This window comes from Mobula hypostoma, chromosome 11 (assembly GCF_963921235.1).
Source record: "Mobula hypostoma chromosome 11, sMobHyp1.1, whole genome shotgun sequence".
In the NCBI taxonomy this organism is placed as follows: domain Eukaryota; kingdom Metazoa; phylum Chordata; class Chondrichthyes; order Myliobatiformes; family Myliobatidae; genus Mobula; species Mobula hypostoma.
Genome location: NC_086107.1, coordinates 94,241,325 through 94,264,191, shown reverse-complemented (window position 1 = coordinate 94,264,191; position 22,867 = coordinate 94,241,325). Strand labels below are relative to the sequence as shown.

Here is a 22,867-nt window from a genome sequence, read left to right as displayed (position 1 = left end):
GCCCTCGCCTCAGAAACTGATCAAACCACCCATGACTACCTTTAAATTCCACCTTCGCAACACTTTCATCACCATTGTCCAGTGCTTTCTGTTTCAGCTTATTAAAAAGACTGACTGATTTCTTCTTAAGTATAAGAAAACTTAACAGAACACCACGCTTTGCACACTCATCAATCCACTCAAGCAATAGACTTTTCATTTTATCTGTTATTGAATGCCGACTAAGAGAGACCACTTCGCTACGAGCAGAACCAACAGTAACATCGGCAGCTTTCAAAATTCTTTCTCCCTGCGTATAAATAGTGCGAATGGTGGACGCAGGCGAGTACAACGCGCGGACAATGTCCTTACTTTGTTCACCACGATCGAAACGCTTAATTATGTCTAGTTTTACACTAACTGTAACACCCTTATGAGCTCTTTTAGGCTTTTCCGATACCTTAGAACTCATCTTGCACAAAATAAATCGAGATAAAGCATGTGATTAAGCAATGCTGGCTAGAATGCAGTTTGGGGGGAGGAGCTTGGCTGCTCGGGGTGCGCGCTGCCTTTTTTCGTAACAGTGAAAATACTTTCTGTTAGCGAAAACAGGTAACTAATGTAGGTCTGCCATGACAGCGAGGTGTCGTAAAGCGAACGTTCGGGAAACGGGGGATACATGTATTTCATTCTCTTGTTATTTATTGCTATTTATTTATTCTTGCATTTGCACAGTTTGTTGTCTTCTCCGCTCGACTTGATCTGTCATTGATCCTGGTTACAGTTACTGTTCTATAGATTTGCTGAGTATGCCCATAGGAGAAGAAATCTCAGGGTGGTGTGTGGTGACATATATGTACTATTATAATGAAGTATACTTTGAATTTTGGATCCTTTAATTTTTTCTATTATGAAAGTTTATTTTTAATTCATTGAAGGCCCCCTTTTTTTCCCTCTCTTCCCCCCCTCCCCCCCCACTCCCTAGGATCCAATCTATGTTCTGGAGAACAATATTCCAATTGACACGCAATACTATTTGGAGCAGCAGCTAGCAAAGCCACTCTTGAGAATCTTCGAGCCCATCTTGGGGGAATCCAAAGCCGAGGCTGTGCTTCTGAGTGAGTGACATTTAGCTAAACACTGTCGGAGCAATCAGCTGCACTATACGATAGGTGTAGAATTACTCGGGCTTCAGTGAGTTGCTGGCAATGAAACGCCAATATATTTCAAACATTATAACTGGCACATATGCTCAAGGTTCAAGGTTGTTTATTGTTATTCATCAGTACACAAGTGTAAAGGAGAATAAAATGATCCGACGCAGCAATAGAAAAATATACAATAAGCATAAAGTACACAATAAAAAAACAATAAATATAAATACATAAGATTAGCTTATATACATGGACTCTACATACACAAAGTGATGCTAGGTGCAGAGGCATCTGTACATAAAGTGACTGATAGGAAATTATAAAGTAATGGTGGGTTAACAGGCAGAGGTGTTGATCAGCCTGATGGCTTGGGGGAAGCGAGTGTTTTTGAGGCTGGTTGTCCTGACATGGATGCTGCGTAGCCTCTTTCCTGATAGTAGTGGGTCGAGCGTCCATAAGGAGGGTGGGAATACTTCATGATATCGTTGGCTCTTTCCGGGTATCCAGTGTGATGCATTGGATGGCTTTAACAACTTGTCCACCACAGTGCTGTTTCTGTACCACACAATGACGTAGTGATACTTGGATATGTGAGATTCTCTTGTATTTCACCAGGTTATCACTTCAAACAATAAATTATAGGGAAGTTCTAAACAGGTATAACCAGAAATGAGCAGAATCAACACGATTTCTTAGATAAGAGGAGATAGAAAGAGCAGTGACACCTCAAACTCCTGGTGATGAGGAGCACGTGATTTTTCAGCGGAAAAGATTTACGAAGATGTTGCCAATATTAGAGGGCCTGAGTTGTAGGGAAAAGTTGGCCAGGCTGGGTCTTTAATGCTTGGAGCCTAAGAGAATGAGGGATAATTTTATGGAAACTTAAAGTTGAGGGGAGAAAATAAGATTTAAAAGGGATCTGTGGGGCAATTTTTTCACATAGAAGATGGTAAGAATATAGAGCGAGCTGTCAGAGGAAGTAGATGAGGCAAGCACTTTGAACTCCATGATATATATGAAAAGCTACATGGAGTGGCAGGGCTTCGAGGGATATGGGGTGAATGGGAAATTTGGACTACCTGGGTGGGCACTGTGGTTAGCATGCATTCGATGGGCTGAAGAGCTTGTATCCACGCTGCATGACTATTAAGTAAAATAAAAATAATAGAGCTTCTTATCCTCGTCTTCTCTAGTCATTAGGTTTCCCTAACTGAATACTTAATGTGAGTTTCTCTTGTATTTGACTGGGGCATTGTGTAAAAGGGGTGTATTGTCATTGGAGAGAGTCCGGGATTTGAAGGGGTTAACATATGAGGAGTGTTTGGCAGCTTTGGGCCCGTGGTGGGGCGGGGTGGATCTCATTGAAACCTACTAAATGTTGAAAGAGCTAGAAAAGGTGGATGTGGAGAGGATGTTTCTTATCATGTGAGTATTCAGAACTAGAGGGTACAACCTCAAAATTGAGGGGTGACCTTTTAGAATGGAGGTAAGGAGGAATTTCTTTTTTAGCCAGAAAGTAGTGACTCTGGAATGTTCTGCCACAGACTGCAGTGGAGGTCTAGTACATGGGTATATTTAAAGCTGAAGTTGATAGTTTCCTGATTGGTCAGGGCATCAAAGGATATGGCGAGAAGGCAGGGTTTGAGCGGGATCTGGGATCAGCCATGATGAAACGGCGAGCAGACTTGGTGGGGTAAATGGCCTAATTCTTCTCCTATGTCTTATGGTCTTGTGGATACAGATTATGGAATATCATTTGGTAAGAAATCCAATGTTACTCATACCTTCTCAGCTGAAGTTTATTAAAGATGCCAAGTGATTTTTACTGTGTGCCACATCATGAGATAGGCAGATTCCCGTCATATCTGGGCCCAGATATTCAGCTGGGAGAATCCTGAGTTGGTCTTGCTTGCCATTTCACACCAAGGTCATCTTCCACTTGAAATCTGGCTCAGGTTCTGTTTGCAGAGCCCTCAAATACCTTTAGCAGTAATACCACCAAATGCTAATAATTCAGCAATGAGTGGATTGTGCATGCAACCTATCAAATGTTGAAAGGCCTAGATAGAGTGGGCGTGGAGAGGATTTTTCCTATGATGGGAGAGTCCAGAGGACACAGCCACAGAATACAAGGATGTCCTTTTAGAACAGAGATTAGAATAAATTTCTTTAGCCAGATGGTGTAATTCTGCCACAGATGGCTGTAAAGGCCAAATCATTGGGTATCTTTAAAGTGGAGGTTGATAGTTTCTACCTTAGTAAGGTTGTGAAAGGTTATGGGGAGAAGGCAGGAAAATGTGGCTGAGGGAAAATAAATCAGCCATGATGGAATAGCAGAACAGACTCGATGGGCCAAATGGCCTAATTCTGCTCTTTTGTTTTATAGCCTTAACTTTGGCTATCAAACCACAATAGAAGATTGGAGAAATTAGTCAGGACAAAAAAACAGAGAAGTTGGTTTAAAGGAACTAGGTTGAGCCAAATACACTGAATTAGGATTTAATTTTAAACAAGCTAGTTATGATTCAGTTTCCTTCATTTTAAATGCATTAATATTACTCATTATTTGTTTATTGTAGAGGGAGAGCATACAAGATGCAAAACTGTGCTGACATCGAAAGTGGGAGGGCTTATGGCCTTTGCAAAGAAAAGAAGCACTTGTATAGGCTGCAAAGCTGTGTTGAATGATGATGGTAAGGAATTAAAAACACTGGTAACTGATTCATAAGTAACAGAAATGTGGGTTTGTTGACTCTGAGATCTGTTAAATCGACTTGAGATGTTGAACTAGCAGCTTTTGTTTTGGGAATGTTGAATGACACCCAGTGTGAGGGTGCTAAAGAGCAGGGTGAAGCATTGACAACTGTTGAGGAATAATCCATCTCTGCTTCCTGCTTAGAACCCCAGCATCACAGCAGCCATTTTAGCAGGTGTGATTCCCTTCAGAAATAGGCCCTTTGGCTTGACTTGTCTGTGCTGACTGAGTTGCTTATCTGAGCTAGTCCCATTTGCCTACCTTTAGCCCATATTCTTCCAAACCTTGCCTATCTATGTACTTTGTCCAAATGCCTTTTAAACATTGTAATTGTACCCCCTTGCTATCATTTCCTGTGGCAGGCTATGTCCTCTCTATTCCCCTTATCATCATATACACCTCAACATTTCCAATTCTTCTTAAATTTTTAAATAAGAATAGGAGTGGGATGAGGTTTCATTCTCCTTTTGGTTCATTGTGTATTGAAGGAAAACTTGTCAGTCATATTGTGATCTAGCTTGATCTGGCATGAACTGCGTGGGAAAGAAACCAATCAACTTGCAAATTCTTTAGACATTTCTGTGTAATGAGCAGTAATTAGGCAGAGACAAGTGGGATTCAAGCTTAAGTTTATTGTTGTCATGGGGTGGCACAAGTAACTTTGCAGTTAGGGTAATGCTATTACAGCACCCGTGGTTGAGGTTCAGTTCTGTTCCTGATAATAAGGAGTTTGCACCACCTTCCCATGACCGCATGGATCTCCTCCGGGTGCTCTGGTTACCTCCCACAGTCCAAAGATCTGCAGGTTAGTAGATTTATTTGTCACATGGGTGTGGGCTCGTGGAGCTGAAACCCATGCTATACATCTCTAAATTTAAAAAAATCTCTTCGGCCATTCACAAAAGTGAACATCTCCACCAACTCTGAGAGCCCATAACCTTTGTCAAAGCTGGAGACCAGCCACAGTCTCAGTCCAGATCACTCGCAAGCTTCCTTGCTGCGGCATCTGACTGGCAACTGAAAGTCGACACTGGTCAGCAGTTAAAGTTCCCTGACTTCATCGCATCATCATCCCTAAGGCCTGACATGGTCATTCTGTCAGAAACCTCGAAGCAGGTGTCATGGTAGAACTGAGCAGTGACTTGGGAAGACCGGATTGAGGAGGTGTTTGAGCCTAAGAAAGCCAAGTACCAGGAGCTGGTAGAGCAGTGCCAGGGACAGGGGCAGAGGGCACAATGCGAGCCTATAGAGGTGGGGTTTAGAGGATCAGCTGGCCGCTTGCTCTGCAGAACCTACTGTTTCCTTGGTATTACAAAGACTGCAAAGAGATGAACCATCAGGACCGTCACAGAGGCTGCTGAGAGAGCCTCCAGATGGCTGTGGCACAAGAGGTGTGACCTGTGGACCGATGCTGCCAGGATATAAGCTGCGACCGGATCAACCCTGGCTGGGTCACATGGGTGAGGGTCTCTGATGTTGAAAGACCCAAAGCACATGATGACCCCAGGTTTACATCACTGATGATGTGTCCCAGCGTATTGTGGGATGTAATTTAGCATCACACAGAGTATGTGTGATGAAAATTCAATTTTTGCAGCAGCACAGTGCATTACAAATAAGGAGAAATGTAAATTAACATAAACTCAAATTAACACAAATTATACATCAAGTACACGTGTGCAAGATGAGCATACCAACACCAGTGCACGATTGCGAGAGAGAAAAATGAATGGTGCAAGATGGAGTTGAGGTTTTTCAGGTGGGTTCAGGATCCTGATGGCAGTGGAGAAGAGGCTGTTATTGAACTTTGAGATGCGGGTCTTCAGGCTCCTGTACTACTTGCCTGATGGCAGCATTGAGAAGCAGATGATGGGTATGATGGATCTACCATCAGAATGTCTATGAACACTACCTCTCTATTTTGCTCTTTTCCTAAACTACTTAAATTGATTTTTATTTTGTTATATTTAGTTTAACCTAGTGTTTTTTATGCATTGCACTGTACTGCTGCTGCAAAACAACAAATTTTATGGCCTATGTCAGTGGTAATAAACCTGATTGTGATTATAAGGGTATGGCAGTGATAATGCCAAGATATCCAATAGTTTCTTGGGTAAAGTTTAGTGGGACGGCAATAAAATACAAACTTTAGGCTTGGGAGAGTGGGAGTGTTTCATTTGATTTGGATCAATCATCTGATTGGAAAAAGACAGTGTAATGAGACCCCTCTGTTGTATTACATCCAAGTGGTCCTTATCTGCATGATTTCGAATGGTTTAACACCTTATGCCAACTTGAATACAATTTGGTTCTGAAATTGGAATATAACCAGAGCACTGTAATGCTTATCAAATTGTCTTTATTACTGACTGGTGTTCTGTAGTAACTGAGTTCGAAGTAAATATATGTCACCACATACAACCCTATGATGCTTTTTCCTGCGTGCATACTTAGGAAATCTATAGAATTGTAACTATAACAGGATCAGTGAAAGATCAATCGGAGTGCAGAAGACAATAATGTGTGCAAATGCAAATATAAGTAAATAGGAATAAATGAGAACATGAAATAACAAGATAAAGAGTCCTTAAAGTGAGATCGTTGGTTGTAGGAACATCTCAATAGATGAATGTAGTTATTCCCTTTTGTTTAAGAGCCTGATTGATGAGGGGTAGTAACTGTTCTTGAACCCGGTGATGTGAGTCCTGAGGTTCTTGTACCTTCTCCCTTTCTCGCTGCTGCCATCAGGAGCATGGTCTAGGTGGTGAGGGTTCTTGATGATGGATGCTGCTTTCCTACAACAGCGTTTCATATAGATGTGCTCAGTGGTTGTTAGGGCTTTACCCATGATGTACTGAGCCAACTCCACTACCTTTTGTAGGATTTTCCGAGGCATCAGTGTTGCTGTACCAGGCCATGATGCAGCTAATCAGTACCCTCTCCACTAGACATCTGTCAAAGTTTTTATTGTCGTGCCAAATCTCCGCAGACTCCTAAGGAAGTAGAAGCGCTGTTGAGTATCCCAGATCTCTTTCTATTTTACCATCATGGAAGTTAACAGATAAGTTTTATTTGTCACAGGTATACAGAAGCATGCATTGAAATGTGTTATTTGCCACAACAGCCAGTACAATCCAAAGATTGTGCTGGGGGCAGCTGGCAAGTGTCACTACGTTTGCAGCACCCACTCTTACCTAAGTCTTACCTAACCCTAAGTCTTTGGACTGTGGGAGAAAACTGGGGCACCCAAAGGAAACCCAGGTAGTGACAGGAGAAATTCCTTACATACAGCGGTGGCACTTACTGTTTAACACTACCACCTAAATGTGAAACTCTTGACTTCTTTATTTCTCCCTGGGACCAAAGTTATGATCCAAGTTGAACATAATTAAATTTACGTGGATGTCAAGGTGGTGGTCCATAATTATGTTATTTTTGTTTTGAATTGGAACAAATTTCTTTCAGTTTGGGATATCGGGGACCCTACCAGATGTCGTTGCTTTGGAGATTTTGGAGAGTAATGTTGAGCAGAGGGAATGATCCGTCTTGGAGGAAAACAGAGTATAGAGACCATTGAGAGGGAAGCAAAGCAAAAATAGGTCAATGAGTTATTTTGGCTCAGCCTCTTTCTAGCAGCTGGTTGTAGGTCAGCTGCCAAATAGAGTTGTGGAAACACAACGTCATGGGGTGGGACTAGTGAAGGGAGGTGCAGGGGGTTGCCCTCTCCTTGGGAAAGGATGAAGATTGTTTGATGTGATCATTGGGGATCTACTTCAGGAAGGCCAGCTAGATTAGTGACTGGGTATTTATGCTCTGGGGAAAGTTTGACATGTAACTGTCAGTGGGCAAGAGGGATTCAACTGGATTCTCTCCCAACAATAGCATAGTCCACAAAAGGAATCTATATAGAGCAAAGATGCAAAGCAAAGTGCTTTTTAAGCAGGGAACCAGATGAGTTTGAGGATAATAATACAGTTACTAAGAAAACAAAGTGACTCACAATGTTCTTCTGGAATCAGCTATGAATCTTTATTAATTATGAGAAGAACTGACACAATTTCTACAAACTTGTGACTGAGACCAATTAATTCTTGAAATGCGGACATCACTTTTAATAGCATTTATTGTCCATTTTTAATTTGACCTGGACTTCAGATGCATGTTGAACAGCTCCTGTCTATCACTCCCCCCGGGTCCCTCTTCCCCTCCTCCTTCCCTTTCTCCTATGGTCCATTCTCCTCTCCTATCAGATTCCTTCCTCACCAGCCCTTTACCTTTCCTACCCACATGGCTTCACCTATCACCTTCTAACTATCCTCCTTCCCCTTCCCCTCAAATATTTGTTCTGACATCATCCTCCTTCCTTTCCAGTCCTAAAGAAGGGTCTCAGCCCGGAACGTCGGCTGTTTCTTCATTTCCATAGATGCTGCTTGGTCAGTTGAGTTCCTCCAGCATTGTGTGTGTTGATTTGGATTTCCAGCATCTGCAGAATTTCTTGTGTTTATGATTTGCACCTCCTGGAATCTGTTAGTTTTCATCCTTATTCTAATAGATTTCATTTGTGCCATCTCTGAAACCACTTCCACTCAATAATTGCTGTTATTTAACAATTATATGTAAAGGATGGGTTTCTTCTCTGCATTCCACAGCCTCCCCTTAAACGTACCATTTGGCTCCTATTGACATCACTGGGACCTTAGTCTACAGGGGTTCACAACCTTTGTTATGTCTTGGACCCCTACCATTAATCGAGGGGTCTGTGACCAAGGGATGTTAGAACCCTTGCTCTAACATCAATCCAAGGGAAGCTCCATATAGCTTCCATTCTTGACAAGAATCTGGGATCAGAAATATTTGGTCATGGTACCATGATCAGTGAGCATTAGGGTCAATGCCCAGATGGGGGTGTAAGTCCAGAGGACAAAGCCAAAGGTCAAAGTCCAGAACATGACATGTCCGTAGATAGACATGGGTTCTCAAGTCCCATTTTGAGAGCTCAGATGTGAACATATAGATTGCTATTCTGGTGTAATGCTGAGGGAGTGCTATATTTCTGGGGGCATTATCTTGTAGATGGGGTATTAAACCAAGTGAACACATAAGCACATTCTCAGCTTTCACTCCCATTCTGTAGAAGAACCTGTAAAGGTGATGGTGTGTTTCCGTCCTTTAAATCTTTACAAAGTTTTATCTGCAGTCTGAGATGTAAATATGGCAGTGGTGTTACTTTGAAGAAATGGTTGTCCTAACTGATATTTATTCTTCAATAAAAAGTGCTAAAAGAACCCTGATCCGGGGGGTGGGGAAGGGAGAGGTTAAGCAGGTGATACTCCTTGCCCAAGGGTGACCTGCAGGCTAGCGGAGGAAGCGGCACATTACACCGCCTTTGGTAGAGACGTATCTCCACCCCACCTTTCGAATTGTGGATTTATCCCCCACAGAAACATTGTATATCAGATGGAAACATGAGGAATTCTGCAGATGCTGGAAATTCAAGCAAAACACATCAAAGTTGCTGGTGAACGCAGCAGGCCAGGCAGCATCTCTAGGAAGAGGTACAGTCGACGTTTCGGGCTGAGACCCTTCGTCAGGACTAACTGAAGGAAGAGCTGGTAAGAGATTTGAAAGTGGGAGGGGGAGATCCAAAATGATAGGAGAAGACAGGAGGGGGAGGGATGGAGCCAAGAGCTGGACAGGTGATTGACAAAAGGGAGATGAGAGGATCATGGGACAGGAGGTCCAGGGAGAAGGAAAAGTGGGGGGGGGGGGAGAAAACCCAGAGGATGGGCAAGGGGTATAGTCAGAGGGAGAAAAAGGAAAGAGAGAGAGAGAGAAAGAATGTGTGTATATAAATAAATAACGGATAGAGTACGAGGGGGAGATGGGGCATTAGCGGAAGTTAGAGAAGTCATTGTTCATGCCATCAGGTTGGAGGCTACCCAGACAATGTGGCCTTCTATATATTGGCGAGACCCGACGCAGACTGGGAGATCGTTTTGCTGAACACCTATGGTCTGTCCGCCAGAGAAAGCAGGATCTCCCACTGGCCACACATTTTAATTCCACATCCCATTCCCATTCTGATATGTCTGTCCACGGCCTCCTCTACTGTAAAGATGAAGCCACACTCAGGTTGGAGGAACAACACCTTATATTCCGTCTGGGTAGCCTCCAAAATGATGGCATGAACATCGACTTCTCTAACTTCAGCTAATGCCCCACCTCCCCCTCGTACCCCATCCGTTATTTATTTATATACACACATTCTTTCTCTCTCTCTCTCTCTCTCTCTCTCTCTCTCTCTCTGTCTCCTTTTTCCCCCTCTGTCCCTCTGACTATACCCCTTGCCCATCCTCTGGGTTTTTTCCCCCCTCCCCCTTTTCCTTCTCCCTGGGCCTCCTGTCCCATGATCCTCTCATATCCCTTTTGCCAATCACCTGTCCAGCTCTTGGCTCCATCCCTCCCCCTCCTGTCTTCTCCTATCATTTTGGATCTCCCCCTCCCCCTCCCACTTTCAAATCTCTTACTAACTCTTCTTTCAGTTAGTCCTGACGAAGGGTCTCGGCCCAAAACGTCGACTGTACCTCTTCCTAGAGATGCTGCCTGGCCTGCTGCGTTCACCAGCAACTTTGATGTGTGTTGATTGTATATCAGAGATGACTTGCTGAAGTATGAATATATGTAAACAGTGACGGTGAGGCTGTGACTAGTTGGAGTAAGGGTGAAGGCGTGACTAGGTGGAGTAAGAGTGAAGATTTATTATTGTCATGTGTACCAAGGTTCAGTGAGAAGCTTTTGTTCGTATGCCATGCAGACAGGTCATGCACAAGTACATAGATATAGTACAAAGGAAAACAATGCTGAATAATGTCATAGAGCAAGTGCAGTGTAGGAATAGTGTCTATAAAAAGTATTCACCCCACCCCCCCGGACGTTTTCATGTTTTATTGTTTTACAACATTGAATCACAGTGGATTTAATTCAGCTTTTTTGACTCTGATCTTTCGTGTCAAAGTGAAAACAGATCTCTACAAAGTGAACTAAATTAATTACAATATAAAGTACAAAATAATTGATTGCATAAGTATTCACCTCCTTTAATATGACATACCAAATCGTCGCTGCAGCCAATTGGTTTTAGAAGTCACATAATTAGTTAAATGGAGATCACTGTGTGCAGTCAAGGTGTTTCAATTGATTGTTGTAAAAATACAAATGGATTTGAAGATTGAGGGGGGATCTGATTGAAACGTATAAAATCCTAAAGGGATTGGACAGGCTAGATGCAGGAAGATTGTTCCCAATGTTGGGGAAGTCCAGAACAAGTTTGAGGATAAAAGGGAAGCCTTTCAGGACCGAGATGAGGAAAAACTTCTTCACACAGAGAGTGGTGAATCTGTGGAATTCTCTGCCACAGGAAACAGTTAAGGCCAGTTCATTGGCTATATTTAAGAGGGAGTTAGATATGGCCCTTGTGGCTAAAGGGATCAGGGGTTATTAGGGGGAAGGCAGGCACAGGGTTCTGAGTTGGATGATCAGCCATGATCATACTGAATGGCGGTGCAGGCTCGAAGGGCCGAATGGCCTACTCCTGCACCTATTTTCTATGTTTCTATCTGGTAGGTCCAACTGTTGGTGAGTCAGTATCCTGGCAAAAACTACACCGTGAAGACAAAAGAACATTCCACACAACTCTGCGAAAAGGTCATTGAAAAGCACAAGTCAGGAGATGGATACAAGAGCATTTCCAAGTCACTGAATATCTCTTGTGGTACAGTTAAGTCAATCATCAAGAAATGGAAAGAATATGGTATGGCTGCAAATCTGTCGAGAGCAGGCCATCTTCAAAAACTGAATGATCACGCAAGAAGGGGACTAGTGAGGGAGGCCACCAAGAGACCTATGACAACTCTAGAGTTACAAGCTTCAGTGGCTGAGATGGGAGAGACTGTACATACAACTGTTGCCCGGGTGCTTCACCAGTCGTAGCTTTATGGGAGACTGGCAAAGAGAAAGCCACTGTTGGAGGAAAAAAAACTGGCATGAACTCAGCAAGAGTTTGCCGGAAGGAATATGGGAGAGTCTGAAGTCAGCTGGAAGAAACCAAAATTGAGCTTTTTGGCCATCAGACTAAACAGTATGTTTGCTGTAAGTCAAATGCCGCAGATCATCAAAAACACACCATCCCTGCTGTGAAGCATGGTGGTGACTGCATCATGCAGTTGGGATGCTTCATTTCAGCAGGCCCTGGAAGGCTTGTGAAGGTAGAGGGTAAAACTGCAAAATACAGGGAAATCCTGAAGGAAAACCTGATGCAGTCTGCAAGAGGGCTTCAACTTGGGAGAAGATTTGTTTTCCTGCAAGGCAATGACCCCAAGGATAAAGCCAAAGCTACACATGAATGGCTTAATAACAACAAAGTTAATGTCATGCAATGGCCAAGTCAGAATCCAGACCTCAATCCAATTGAGAATTTGTGGTTGGACTTGCAAAGGACTGTTCACTCACAATCATGCAATCTGACAGAGTTTGAGCAATTTTGTAAGGAAGAATGGGGGAAAATTGCACTGTCCAGATGTGCAAAGCTGATAGAAACCTGTCCACACAGACTTAAGGCTATAATTGCTGCTAGAGGTTCAACTACTAAATATTGACTTGAAGGGGGTGATTGTCTATGCAATCAATTATTTTGTGTTTTATATTTGTAATTAATTTCATGTAAAATGAAAACTTTGTAGAGATCTGTTTTCATTTTATGCTGGAGTCTTTTTTTGTTGGTCAGTGTCAAAAAAGCCAAATTATATCCACTGTGATTCAATGTTGTAAAATAAAACATGAAAACTTCTAAGGGGGGGGCGTGGGTGAATATTTTTGATAGGCACTGTAGATAAATACAGTGCAAGGGCTGTGATGAGATTGATTGGAAGATCAAAAGTTCATCTTTACAGTATGACGGGTCTGTTCAAGAGACTGATAACAGTGGAATAACAGTGGTCTTTGTTCTCAAGCTTTAGCTTCTTATTCCTGACAGGAGAGAATGACCGGGGTAGCCGGGCTCATTGGTTATGTTGATAGTTTTCCCCAAGCACCAGGCAGCTCAGCTATGAAATAATCCCACTCCATGTTCTCTCTACCTCTCCCTACATTCCTATTCTTTTCAGGTGTACCGTTCAGAAAGGTGCTGTTAATCTGCTGCCACATTAATCGTAGGCAGTACTCAGCAACCTCTCTACCTTTTTTATCAGCCAGTTATCTTAACTGTGTCTTTGGTTCAGCCATCTTCAGTCTCTCCAGTACTGCAGTCAAAGGTTACCATCCATCTCAAAAGGACATCAGTCACACTGATACCCAAGAAGAGCAGGGTGATCTGCCTCAACGTCTACTGATTAGTTGTACTGATAACTGTGATTAAGTAATGAGTACAACTTTGAGAGATTGTTCACGCCTCCCATCACAGTAAGTCTACAGCAGATGTAGACTGGCTCTCCACTTGGACTTGGACCACCTGGACAGCAGCAATACCCATGTCAGGCTGCTGTTGATCGACTTCAGTTCAGTGTTTAACACCATCGTTCCCTCAGTACAAATCAACACGTTTCAAAACTTGGTCCTCCGTACCTCCCTCTGCAACTGGAATCTTGACTTCCTCAAATGGAGACCACAGTCAGTACAGGTCAGTGAAAACACCTCCTTAAGAAGGGGAAATCAGGAGAACACACACCATTCCTCATTCAGGGGTTAGCAGTGGAATGAATGAGTATGTTCAAGTGCTGAGTGCCAACATCTGTCCTAGGCCTATCATGACATAGGCATGGCAGTGGCTGTATTTCATTAGGAGTTGGACAAGATTTGATTTGTCACCAAAAACTCCAGCAAATTTCTACAGATGTACCATAGAGAGCATTCTAACTGATTACATCACAGCCTGGTATGGAAGCCCCAATGCAGAATTCTTTAGAGGCTGTGTGGAGTGTTGTAGACACAGCTAGCTCTATCACAGGCAGAACTCTCCCACCATTGAGGATATCTTCAAAAGACAATGCCTCAAGAAGGCAGCATTCATCATTAAAGACCCTCACCATCTGGGGCTTGCCCTCTTCTCATTGTTATCATCAGGGTCCTGAAAACCTCCACTCAACATTTTATGAACAGCTTCTTCCCCTCTCTCCAGCCTATTCCTGAATGATCACAGCACTACCTCACTATTCCTCCTTTGCATAATAATTATTTTATTGTAACTTATAACTGTGCCTCCAATGTACTGCTGCCACTGTGTCAGTAAACCTGATTCTGATGCTACCAACCTCCTGCTAATTGAAACAGTTTCCCTATCTACCTTTGTATGTTTTAAAAAAAATTGCTGTAGGGTGAATCACAAGTTATCTGTTGCCCTATTGGCATCCTGTCTGAGGGAGGGTGTGCAATAATATTGGCTGTCATCTCAAGGCAAAGGTGCAGCTGGCTTTCCTTTATATCACATAAGATAGAGTATTTCTATCTGCAGCGTGTGGAATGATTGCATTAGGGCTTGGCTGTTCATGGCTGGGAGATTCGCCTGCCCCTTGCCCCCATCCTTCACCTGATGTACTTCAGCCTGCTAACCCAATAAGGTGTGGTCTACAGATCGAGGAAAGGTCTCTTGGATGACTTGAATCAGACCTCAGCAAGAGTATATTCAGGGGAATAATATAATTAGGTTTCAAATGGAATTTATTAAGTCATTCAAGATCGAAACAACCCTTAAGCCGATTGGTCCAAGCTGCCCATCCAATCTAGTCTGATATGGAAGCCTTTGGACCATATCCCTCTGAACCTTCCCTATCCACATACCTGTATAACTGTCTTTGAAATCTTGGATTGTACCTGTCTCAGCCACTTCCTCTGGTACCTTGACCACATATATACCACCCTTTGTATATAAAAAAAATTGCCCTCTCTCACCTTAAAATAGTGCCTTCTAATTCTTGATTCCCCAGCCCTGGAAAAAAGGCTCAGTGCATACCCCTCAGGATTTTAAACACCTCTATAATCCTAGACTTATTAAGACAAACTTACACTATAACTTCTCTTTCCCCCACCCTCTCCCCACTAAAGCCTACCCAAGTTGATGGTCTGGAGTTTCCCTTGTTCGAGAATAGAAGGCTTACAGCCCAGAGTCTCCTTGAGTCGCTCTCATTTCCTGTGGTCAGACTCAAGGCTGAGAAGTTCCTCATTCTACCAGCTAGTTTTCCAATATCACTCATAATCCTGACGCCATATCATGGGATTGCATAGAGTCATAGAATAATACGATTCAGAAGTAGGCCCTTCAGTCCATACTGACCACAGCGTCCTTCCTTCCAAGTCCCAGTTTAGCCCACAACCCTCTTGGCCTCTCCTTTCCATGTACATATCTAAATGCTTCCTCGCAGTTGCAATTGTACCTGCCTCGTCCACTTCTTCTGGCAGCTTATTCCGGATGTGCCGTACCCTCTTTGTAAAGAAATTACTTCTCAGGTCTCTTTTAAATCTCTATACTCTTCTCTCCTTTATTGACAGGTACCAGATGAGATAGTGAGAACAGAGGGAGGGCTTTACAGATGGAAAAAAAACACAGGAAAACAACAATTTGTATGTTAACACCTCTGTGATTAGTAACCTTTTATTAAGTATGATGAAATGTAACTACATGTGTCATTGCTGGTACTGTCTAAACTATACTGCATCAGATATATAGCCAGCAGTTCCCCCCCCCCCCCCCAGTTTTTCTTTTTCTGGAACCTAGAGCTTTATTTGTCACATGTACATCAAAATGTACAGTGAGATGCATCGTTTGTGTCAAATTAAATCAACAAGGGTTATCCTGGGGACTGCCTGCAAGTAATTCAATGCTTCTGGTCCCAACACAGCATGCTCACAACTCACTAGCTCTGACTACACATCATTGGATGTGGGAGGAATCCAGAGCACCCGGAGGAAACCCACACTGTCATGGGGAGAAAGTGCAAACTCCTTATAGACAGCGGCAGGAACTGAACCCCGATCTTTGCAGTTGGCACCGTGATAGTGTCACTATCGTGCCGTCATCTTGGGTTCAAGATGAAGAATGTCAAAATAAAGAGCATTTTATTTTCTATTTGGAACTCTGTACCTCAGGGTTCTGGAGATGTGTCATTGAGTCTGCCCTTGGGTAACTGACAGTGTAGAAATAGAGAGTGCAAGAATAGGAAAGAAAGCCCTGATCATTCTGAAAGGTAGAGAGGGCTTGAGGTAGCTTGTGGCATATTATCATCCTCATTATCACATTACGTAGAACAGTAGAGTACAGGTCCTTCAAGCAATAATGTTGTGCTAACCTTTTAACCTACTCTAAGATCAATCTAACCCTTCCCTCCTGTATAGCCCTCTATCATCAATTTGCCTATCTAAGAGTCTCTAAAATGTCCCTAACGTATCTGCCTCTACCACCTCCCCTGGCAACACATTCCACACACCCTACCAATCATTACCTTGAGCATCCTTCCCTATCCAGTTCTCTTTTGAAGGATAATCAGAGTTGATTCATAGATTTTGGGATTGTGCCCAAGTAATTCTTATTATTTTTATATCTGCTTGGAATTGCATTTAGGCTTAAGGCTTTCCCATTAGGTAACCATGCGTATTTTTTGGATTCATGTGAGAAGTCCTTGCTGAATTAGTGCAGTCGGGATTTGATTCCCACTTATCTGTAAGGAGTTTGTATGCTGACCCTTGACATTGCGGATTTCCTCCGGACGCTCCCTTCCCTTCCCCATTCTAAAGGCGTACGGGTTAGTAAGCTGTGGGCATGCTATGCTGCTGCCGGAAACATGAGGACTGTCCTCAGCTCAGTTGTTGGACTGGGTTGGTTGGTGACGCAAAACAATGCATTTCTCTGTAAATTATGATGTTCACTGGACAAATAAAGCTTCTCAATTAATCTATTTAAGAGCAGCCCTCAATGATGTATATCATTGAGGCCAGTTCATTGGCTATATTTAAGAGGAAGTTAGATATGGCGTTTGTGGCTAAAGGGATCGGGGGTATGGAGAGAAGGCAGGTACAGGGTTCTGATTTGGATGATCAGCCATGATCGTACTGAATGGCGGTGCAGGCTCGAAGGGCTGAATGGCCTGCTCCTGCACTTATTTTCTGTGTTTCTATAAACGGAACTTACTGTGAAATCAGACTTCATTGATGACTATATTCCATTGTATTATATACATTTAAATGAGGAACCATGGTATATGCAGTTATGGAGCAGCTACCAGAGAAGACCACATCTCTGAGGTTAGTTACAGGTTGGAACAATATCGTGCCTGCAAATTACTTTGTGTTGTTCCTTACAGAAACAAATGAACAGAATTGGACTGACAACATAAAATGAAAATGGAAGAAATAACTAGAAATATTCAACAGATCAGGCAACAAATGTGAGAAGCGAAGCAGTTTGAGAGTCGATGTATAAGGAGTGTTTGATGGCTCTAGGTCTGTACTCGCTGGAGTTTAGAGGAATGTTGCAGTGGGTGGGGGGCACCTCATTGAAACCTACGCAATATTGAAAGGCCTAGCTAGAGTGGACCTAGAACCGATGGTTCCAATATTGGAGTCATACCAGAGGGCACAGCCTCAGAATTGAAAGGTGTACCTTTAGAACAGAGATGAGAAGGAGTTCCTTTCACCAGAGAGGAGTGAATCTCTGGAGTTCATTGCCACAGACAGCTGTGGGGACCAAGTCATTGGGTATATTTAAAGTGGAGATTGATAGGTTCTTGAATAGTAAGGGCATCAAGGGTTACAGGGACAAGGCAGAAAAATGGGGTTGAGAGGGACAATAAATCAGCCACGATGGAATTATTGAGCAGATTCGATAGGCAGAATGACCTAACTTTCCCGCTGTGCCTTATGATCCTTAGACGGTGGCTGAATGGAAACCAGTTCACAGGTGATGTAATAGCGTTACGCTAACTGCTACGCTACTGTAGCTTGTAGGTAGCAGAGTTCCCATTGCTTTTGTTGCCCTTAGCCTTCTAGCTAGAAGAGGTGGGTTTGGAAGCTGCTGTCCAAGTAGTTTGGATCCGTTTCATCCTGTAAGTGGTACAGACTGTAGTTAGGTGGTGCCATGAGAGAATGGTTGTGGAGGTGAGTCTGCTACACCCTGTATAATTTATAGTTTCTTGAATGTTGTTGAAGCTGTACTCATTGAGGTTAGTGCAGAGTGTTCCCGACTTGAGCTTTACAGATCGTAGGCATTTTTTGGGGAGTTAGAGAAGGTGAATTACTCACATCAGGGATCCCAGCATCTGATCTGCTCTTATAACACATTTGCTACTTCAGTTCAGTTTCTGATCACTAGTAACATCGAGGATATTGATAATGGGAGATTCACTGATGGTAATGCCATTGAATGTCTGGGTTGAAAGCTGTGTTTTCCCATTGGATTTGCTGAACAACAAATGAAGAAAGAGTCAAGTAGATCCCTCAAAGTTGCCTCTCAGGTTGATAAGGTGGTTAAGAAGGTGTACAGCCATGAGGTAATACTGCAGCTCTTTAAAAATCTGATTTGACCACACTTGGAGAATTATGTTCAGTTCTGGTTACCTCATTGTAGGAAGGATGTGGAAGCTTGAGAGAGGGTGCAGAGGATGATGCTCTCTGGATTAGAGACCATGTCTTATGAGGAGAGGTTGAGCAACCTATCCTTTTCTCTTAGTGAAGGAGGATGAGAGATGACCTGATAGAGGAGTAGAAAATGATAAGAGGCATCGATAAGAGTGGATAGCCAGAGACTTTTTCCGGGGCAAAAATGGCTAATACGAGGGAGCACAATTTTAAGGCTGTTGTAAGAAACTATAGGGGGAGAGGTGGATGTCAGAAGTAGATTTTGTTGTACAAAGAGCTGTGGCTGTGTGGAACATGCTGCCAGCTGTGATGGTGGAGGCAGATATGTTAAGGACATTTAAGAGACTCTTTAGATAGGCACATGAATGGAAGAGAAGGGAGGGCTATGTGGGAAGGAAGAGTTAGATTGATCTTAGAGTATGTTAAAAGGTCGGCACAATGTTGTGAGCTGAATAGCCTGTACTGTGCTGTACCATTCTCCTTTTAAAAGTCTAAAGCTTAGGCTTTTGGCATCTAAAGCAATGGCTACTGGTGGTTGAGTGATGAGAAGCAGAAATGAACAAGAGATGTTTTAACAATTTCCAAATTTAGAATCTATCCCTTTAGCACAGTTCGCTCTGGCAACCTCACCTGGGCCTTTGGTGTAATCAGCAGTGGAGGTGTATGGACGTACATGATGGTGGGCAAAGGCATGTTGCATTGCATCTGAAATAGGGCAGTAGATGAACGGTGAAGTAGTATACCAGAGATCAGCAATAAGTCAGAAAGATCAAAGGAGGAAGTTTAATGCTTAAAAGAAAAACACCTGTTCAAAAAATAGATTAATATGTTTGTCCATTGCTAACCTTTTTTTTTGCTGAATGATATGCATGTTTTGTTTTTTTTATCATTATAAGAAATAATAAAATTAAGCTAGTTAGTTTATGTCACTGGAAGTATCTCCTCCGACTTAGTCAGTATACCTTTGTTCTGCTGTGAATGCCCACAAGAAAGTGAATCTCAGGGTAGTATATGGTGACGTATACATACATTAATAATAAATTTATTCTGAGCTTTATATGCTGAAATTTATTTAATGCTTAATACATGGTAAATTGTAAAAACAAACTATCATTGGAAATTTGAAGTAATTAAGTGTCAAATACTCTCAGCACTCCACATCACTACAGAAACAATGATGTGGACTGTTATATAGCCTTCATAAATTTTTAAATGCCATTTAATCCAGTGTTTCTCTCACAGCATGGTTGAAAACTGGTCCACCTCCCCTTGTAAGCCCTTGAGGCTGTGTGTTAATTGGAAATTTCACAATTGATTTGTCGACCATTATGGACTATGATCAAAGATGGGTGAATCAAATTAAAATGCAGATTGGCTGTACTAAAAGAGGACTAAATGGGTTACTAACGTCTCTCTGTACAGCTAGCATTCGTGCAAGTGATTTTGTGTACAAATTTTAAGCCTTAATAGCTTCTGTCTAGGAATCTGCACTATTTGTTTGGAAAGCGATTTCAAATTGTTTTCTGGAATTTCTGTTTTCTCTACAGGTGCTGTATGCAGCTACTGTATGTCTCGTCAGTCTGAGCTGTATCAGAAGGAGGTATGATTTAAGTATCATAATATATTAGGTATGGAGAGAAGAGATTCAGGTAGTATTATTCCTCAGTGGAATTTGTGGCTTTATTTATACAGTATTCAATTGTAAGGTGACTGGAGGAAAGTATATGGGGGATGTTAGAGATAAGTTAGAGAGTGCTGGGTGTGTGGAACACCCTGCCAGGGGTGCTGATAGAGGCAGATACGTTAGGGATACTTAAGAAGCTGTTAGATAGGTATATATAGAAAAATGGAGGGCTTTTTATGAGGGCAGGGTTAGACTGATCTTAGAGTAGGTTAAAAGGTTGACACAACATTGTGGGCTGAACAGCCTGTGCTGTGGTGTTCTATTTTCTAAAACAATTGACCAAAATTCAGCTCTGTTACATCAGTAGTTTAATAGGAAAAAAGACTTCACACAAAGAGTGTACTAGTTGGCTCAGTTGACAAGTATCTCACCTTGACAGTTTTGGATTCAAGTTTCACACAGGAGTTACTATCATAATTTGGTTATTTCTCCTATGTGGTACCTGGTGAATCCAAATCATTGTCCAGGTGAACATTAAAAACACTGACTCTTCTGATGTGTATCTATGTGTCAAGTTGTTGCATCTCTATATGTAGTTCTCATTGCATTTTGTAGAATATGTATGAAGGGGAAGGTATTTTTCTATGCCACTAATAAACAGTTACTTTAATTCTAGTTTTATTTTGCTAGTTGATCTAAGCAAGAAACTCTGGAGGTACTAGAACAGATCTTCATAGCCTAGTTAAAAGCAGGATCCAGTCATGGTGGTAACCACAATAGAACCACAATAATGTTTTTTCATTTTAAATTTAAGAATTTATACACATCAAGTGCATTTTTAAGTTCATTTATATTCTTTATGTTTAGATAAAAATGTTAAGAATCTCTGATATTTGGTTGAAATCTAGGCAATGCAGCTTTAGAAGATTATCAAAGGCTTGGATTACGGAAGGCGTTGTTAACATTATATGGGGCATACGGGACTTGATGTTAAAGCACAGAAGGTTAGGAGGGAATTTGGTGGATGAATTCAACTACTCCCAGTTAGCAGAAGAGTCTCATCCACTCGAGCAAAAGGGGAGTTCATCGCTATGGTATTAATAGCAATAATACTCATGGTAAGTTAGCCTTGTAGAACACAAGGCAACTAAATAACGAGGTTAGACACGCCTAACAGGTCAGATAGCATCAAGTAGTATTTCAAAGTGTTGATCTTAAATTCATTGTGAGGACTCTTCACAATAAATAATCCATATAAGGGTAATGAATGGAAGCTTTGAATGCGTTATCACTGAACTTCTCGGGTGGATTCTAGTCTATAATTCACTGCTAGCCAACTGGTAGAAAATTGGTTTATTATTGTCATGTCTAAAACGGTACAGTGAAAAACTTGTTTTGCATGCCTTCCATACAAATTATTTCATCACAACAGTGCATTGAAAAGTAATAACAGAATGCAGAATAAAGTGTTATTGTTTCAGAGAAAGTGCAGTGTTGTTAGACACTAAGGTGCAATGTCACATGAGTCAGGTTGTGAAGTTAAGAATCCACCTTATCATACTAAGGGACCAATTAATTTTTTTTATAATAGCAGGATAGAAGTTGTCCTTGATCTTGATGGTATGTGCTTTCAGGTTTGTGTATCTTCTGCCTGATGGGAATGGAGAAAAGAGAGAATAACTAGGGTGGGTGGGATCTTTGATTATATTGACTGCTTTAGTGAGCAGTGAGAAGTGTCAAGTGGAGGCTGGTTTCTGTGATGTGCGGAGCCGTGTCCATAAATCTGCAGTTTCTTGATGTGTTACACTTTCTCTTAGTGTCCACTGTCAGCAGGACCCTAGACTTAGAATGTGGTTTAAAATAAAATTGTTCTGAAGATATTAGTAATAGTTTTTTTATTGTCACGTGCACTGGGGTAATCTCCTGTGTGACATCTAGACAAATCATTCCATAGCTAAGTACATTGGGGTAGTACAAAAGGAAAACAATAATGGAAGGTAGAACATAATGTTCCAGTTACAGAGAAACTGCAGTATGTAGACAAATCAGGTGCAAGTGGAAAGACTGAGAGATCAGAGTTCACCTTTCAAGAGTCTTGTAACAGCTGTAATCAAGCTGTCTTTGACCTGATAGTATGTGTTCTGAGGCTTTTGTATCTTCTGCCTGATGGAAGGGGGGGGGGAAAGAAGACTGAATGGCAGATGTGGGAGGGCTCCTCGACTATGTTGGCTGCATGCATTCCCATCCTCGGATCATTCATCCTTGCTAGGCGTACTTTGAAATTGAGAACTTGGACTAGCCTCACTAATACAGGTGTAAACTGAGGTGGTAGCAATTAGCATTTGAAAGGTAAGGGAGTTTCCAATAAAATTAAAACATTGTTCTTATTTTGGATTCATTAATCTGTTGATGGTATTCCCCCAATGTAGCTGGATATTTTTGTTATAGGGTGGTGATCTTCATTGTGGGACTGTGAAATCTGCCAAATCACCTGGAGGCTGAAGGTGACACAGCTGAATTAGTTATAATAACTGGGTTGGTTGTGATGAAAATGTGAGAGCAGGAAATTCTGCACTTGTTAATGTCCCAGGGAGAGCACACAGAGATTGCAAACAAAATGCACCCCTGTTCAGCACTGAGATGAAGAGAATATTTTTTCATCCAGAATAGTATATTATCTTTTAATGAGGTTTCAATGTCCCACCATCATGGACATCTGCAAAAGGCAGTTTCCGT

At 42.1% G+C, this 22,867-nt stretch overlaps 1 protein-coding gene across 2 annotated transcripts in view; it reads left to right on the top strand.

Annotated features, from left to right (window-relative positions):
* pold1 (polymerase (DNA directed), delta 1, catalytic subunit) overlaps nucleotides 1-22,867 on the top strand; it is a 234,870-nt gene that overhangs the window by 185,087 nt on the left and 26,916 nt on the right. For both annotated transcript variants that reach the window (XM_063063296.1, XM_063063297.1), the window contains exons 23-25: nucleotides 965-1,097; nucleotides 3,713-3,826; nucleotides 20,055-20,107. In XM_063063296.1, the coding sequence (XP_062919366.1) occupies nucleotides 965-1,097; nucleotides 3,713-3,826; nucleotides 20,055-20,107 (300 nt within the window). The remainder of the gene's footprint in view (nucleotides 1-964; nucleotides 1,098-3,712; nucleotides 3,827-20,054; nucleotides 20,108-22,867) is intronic.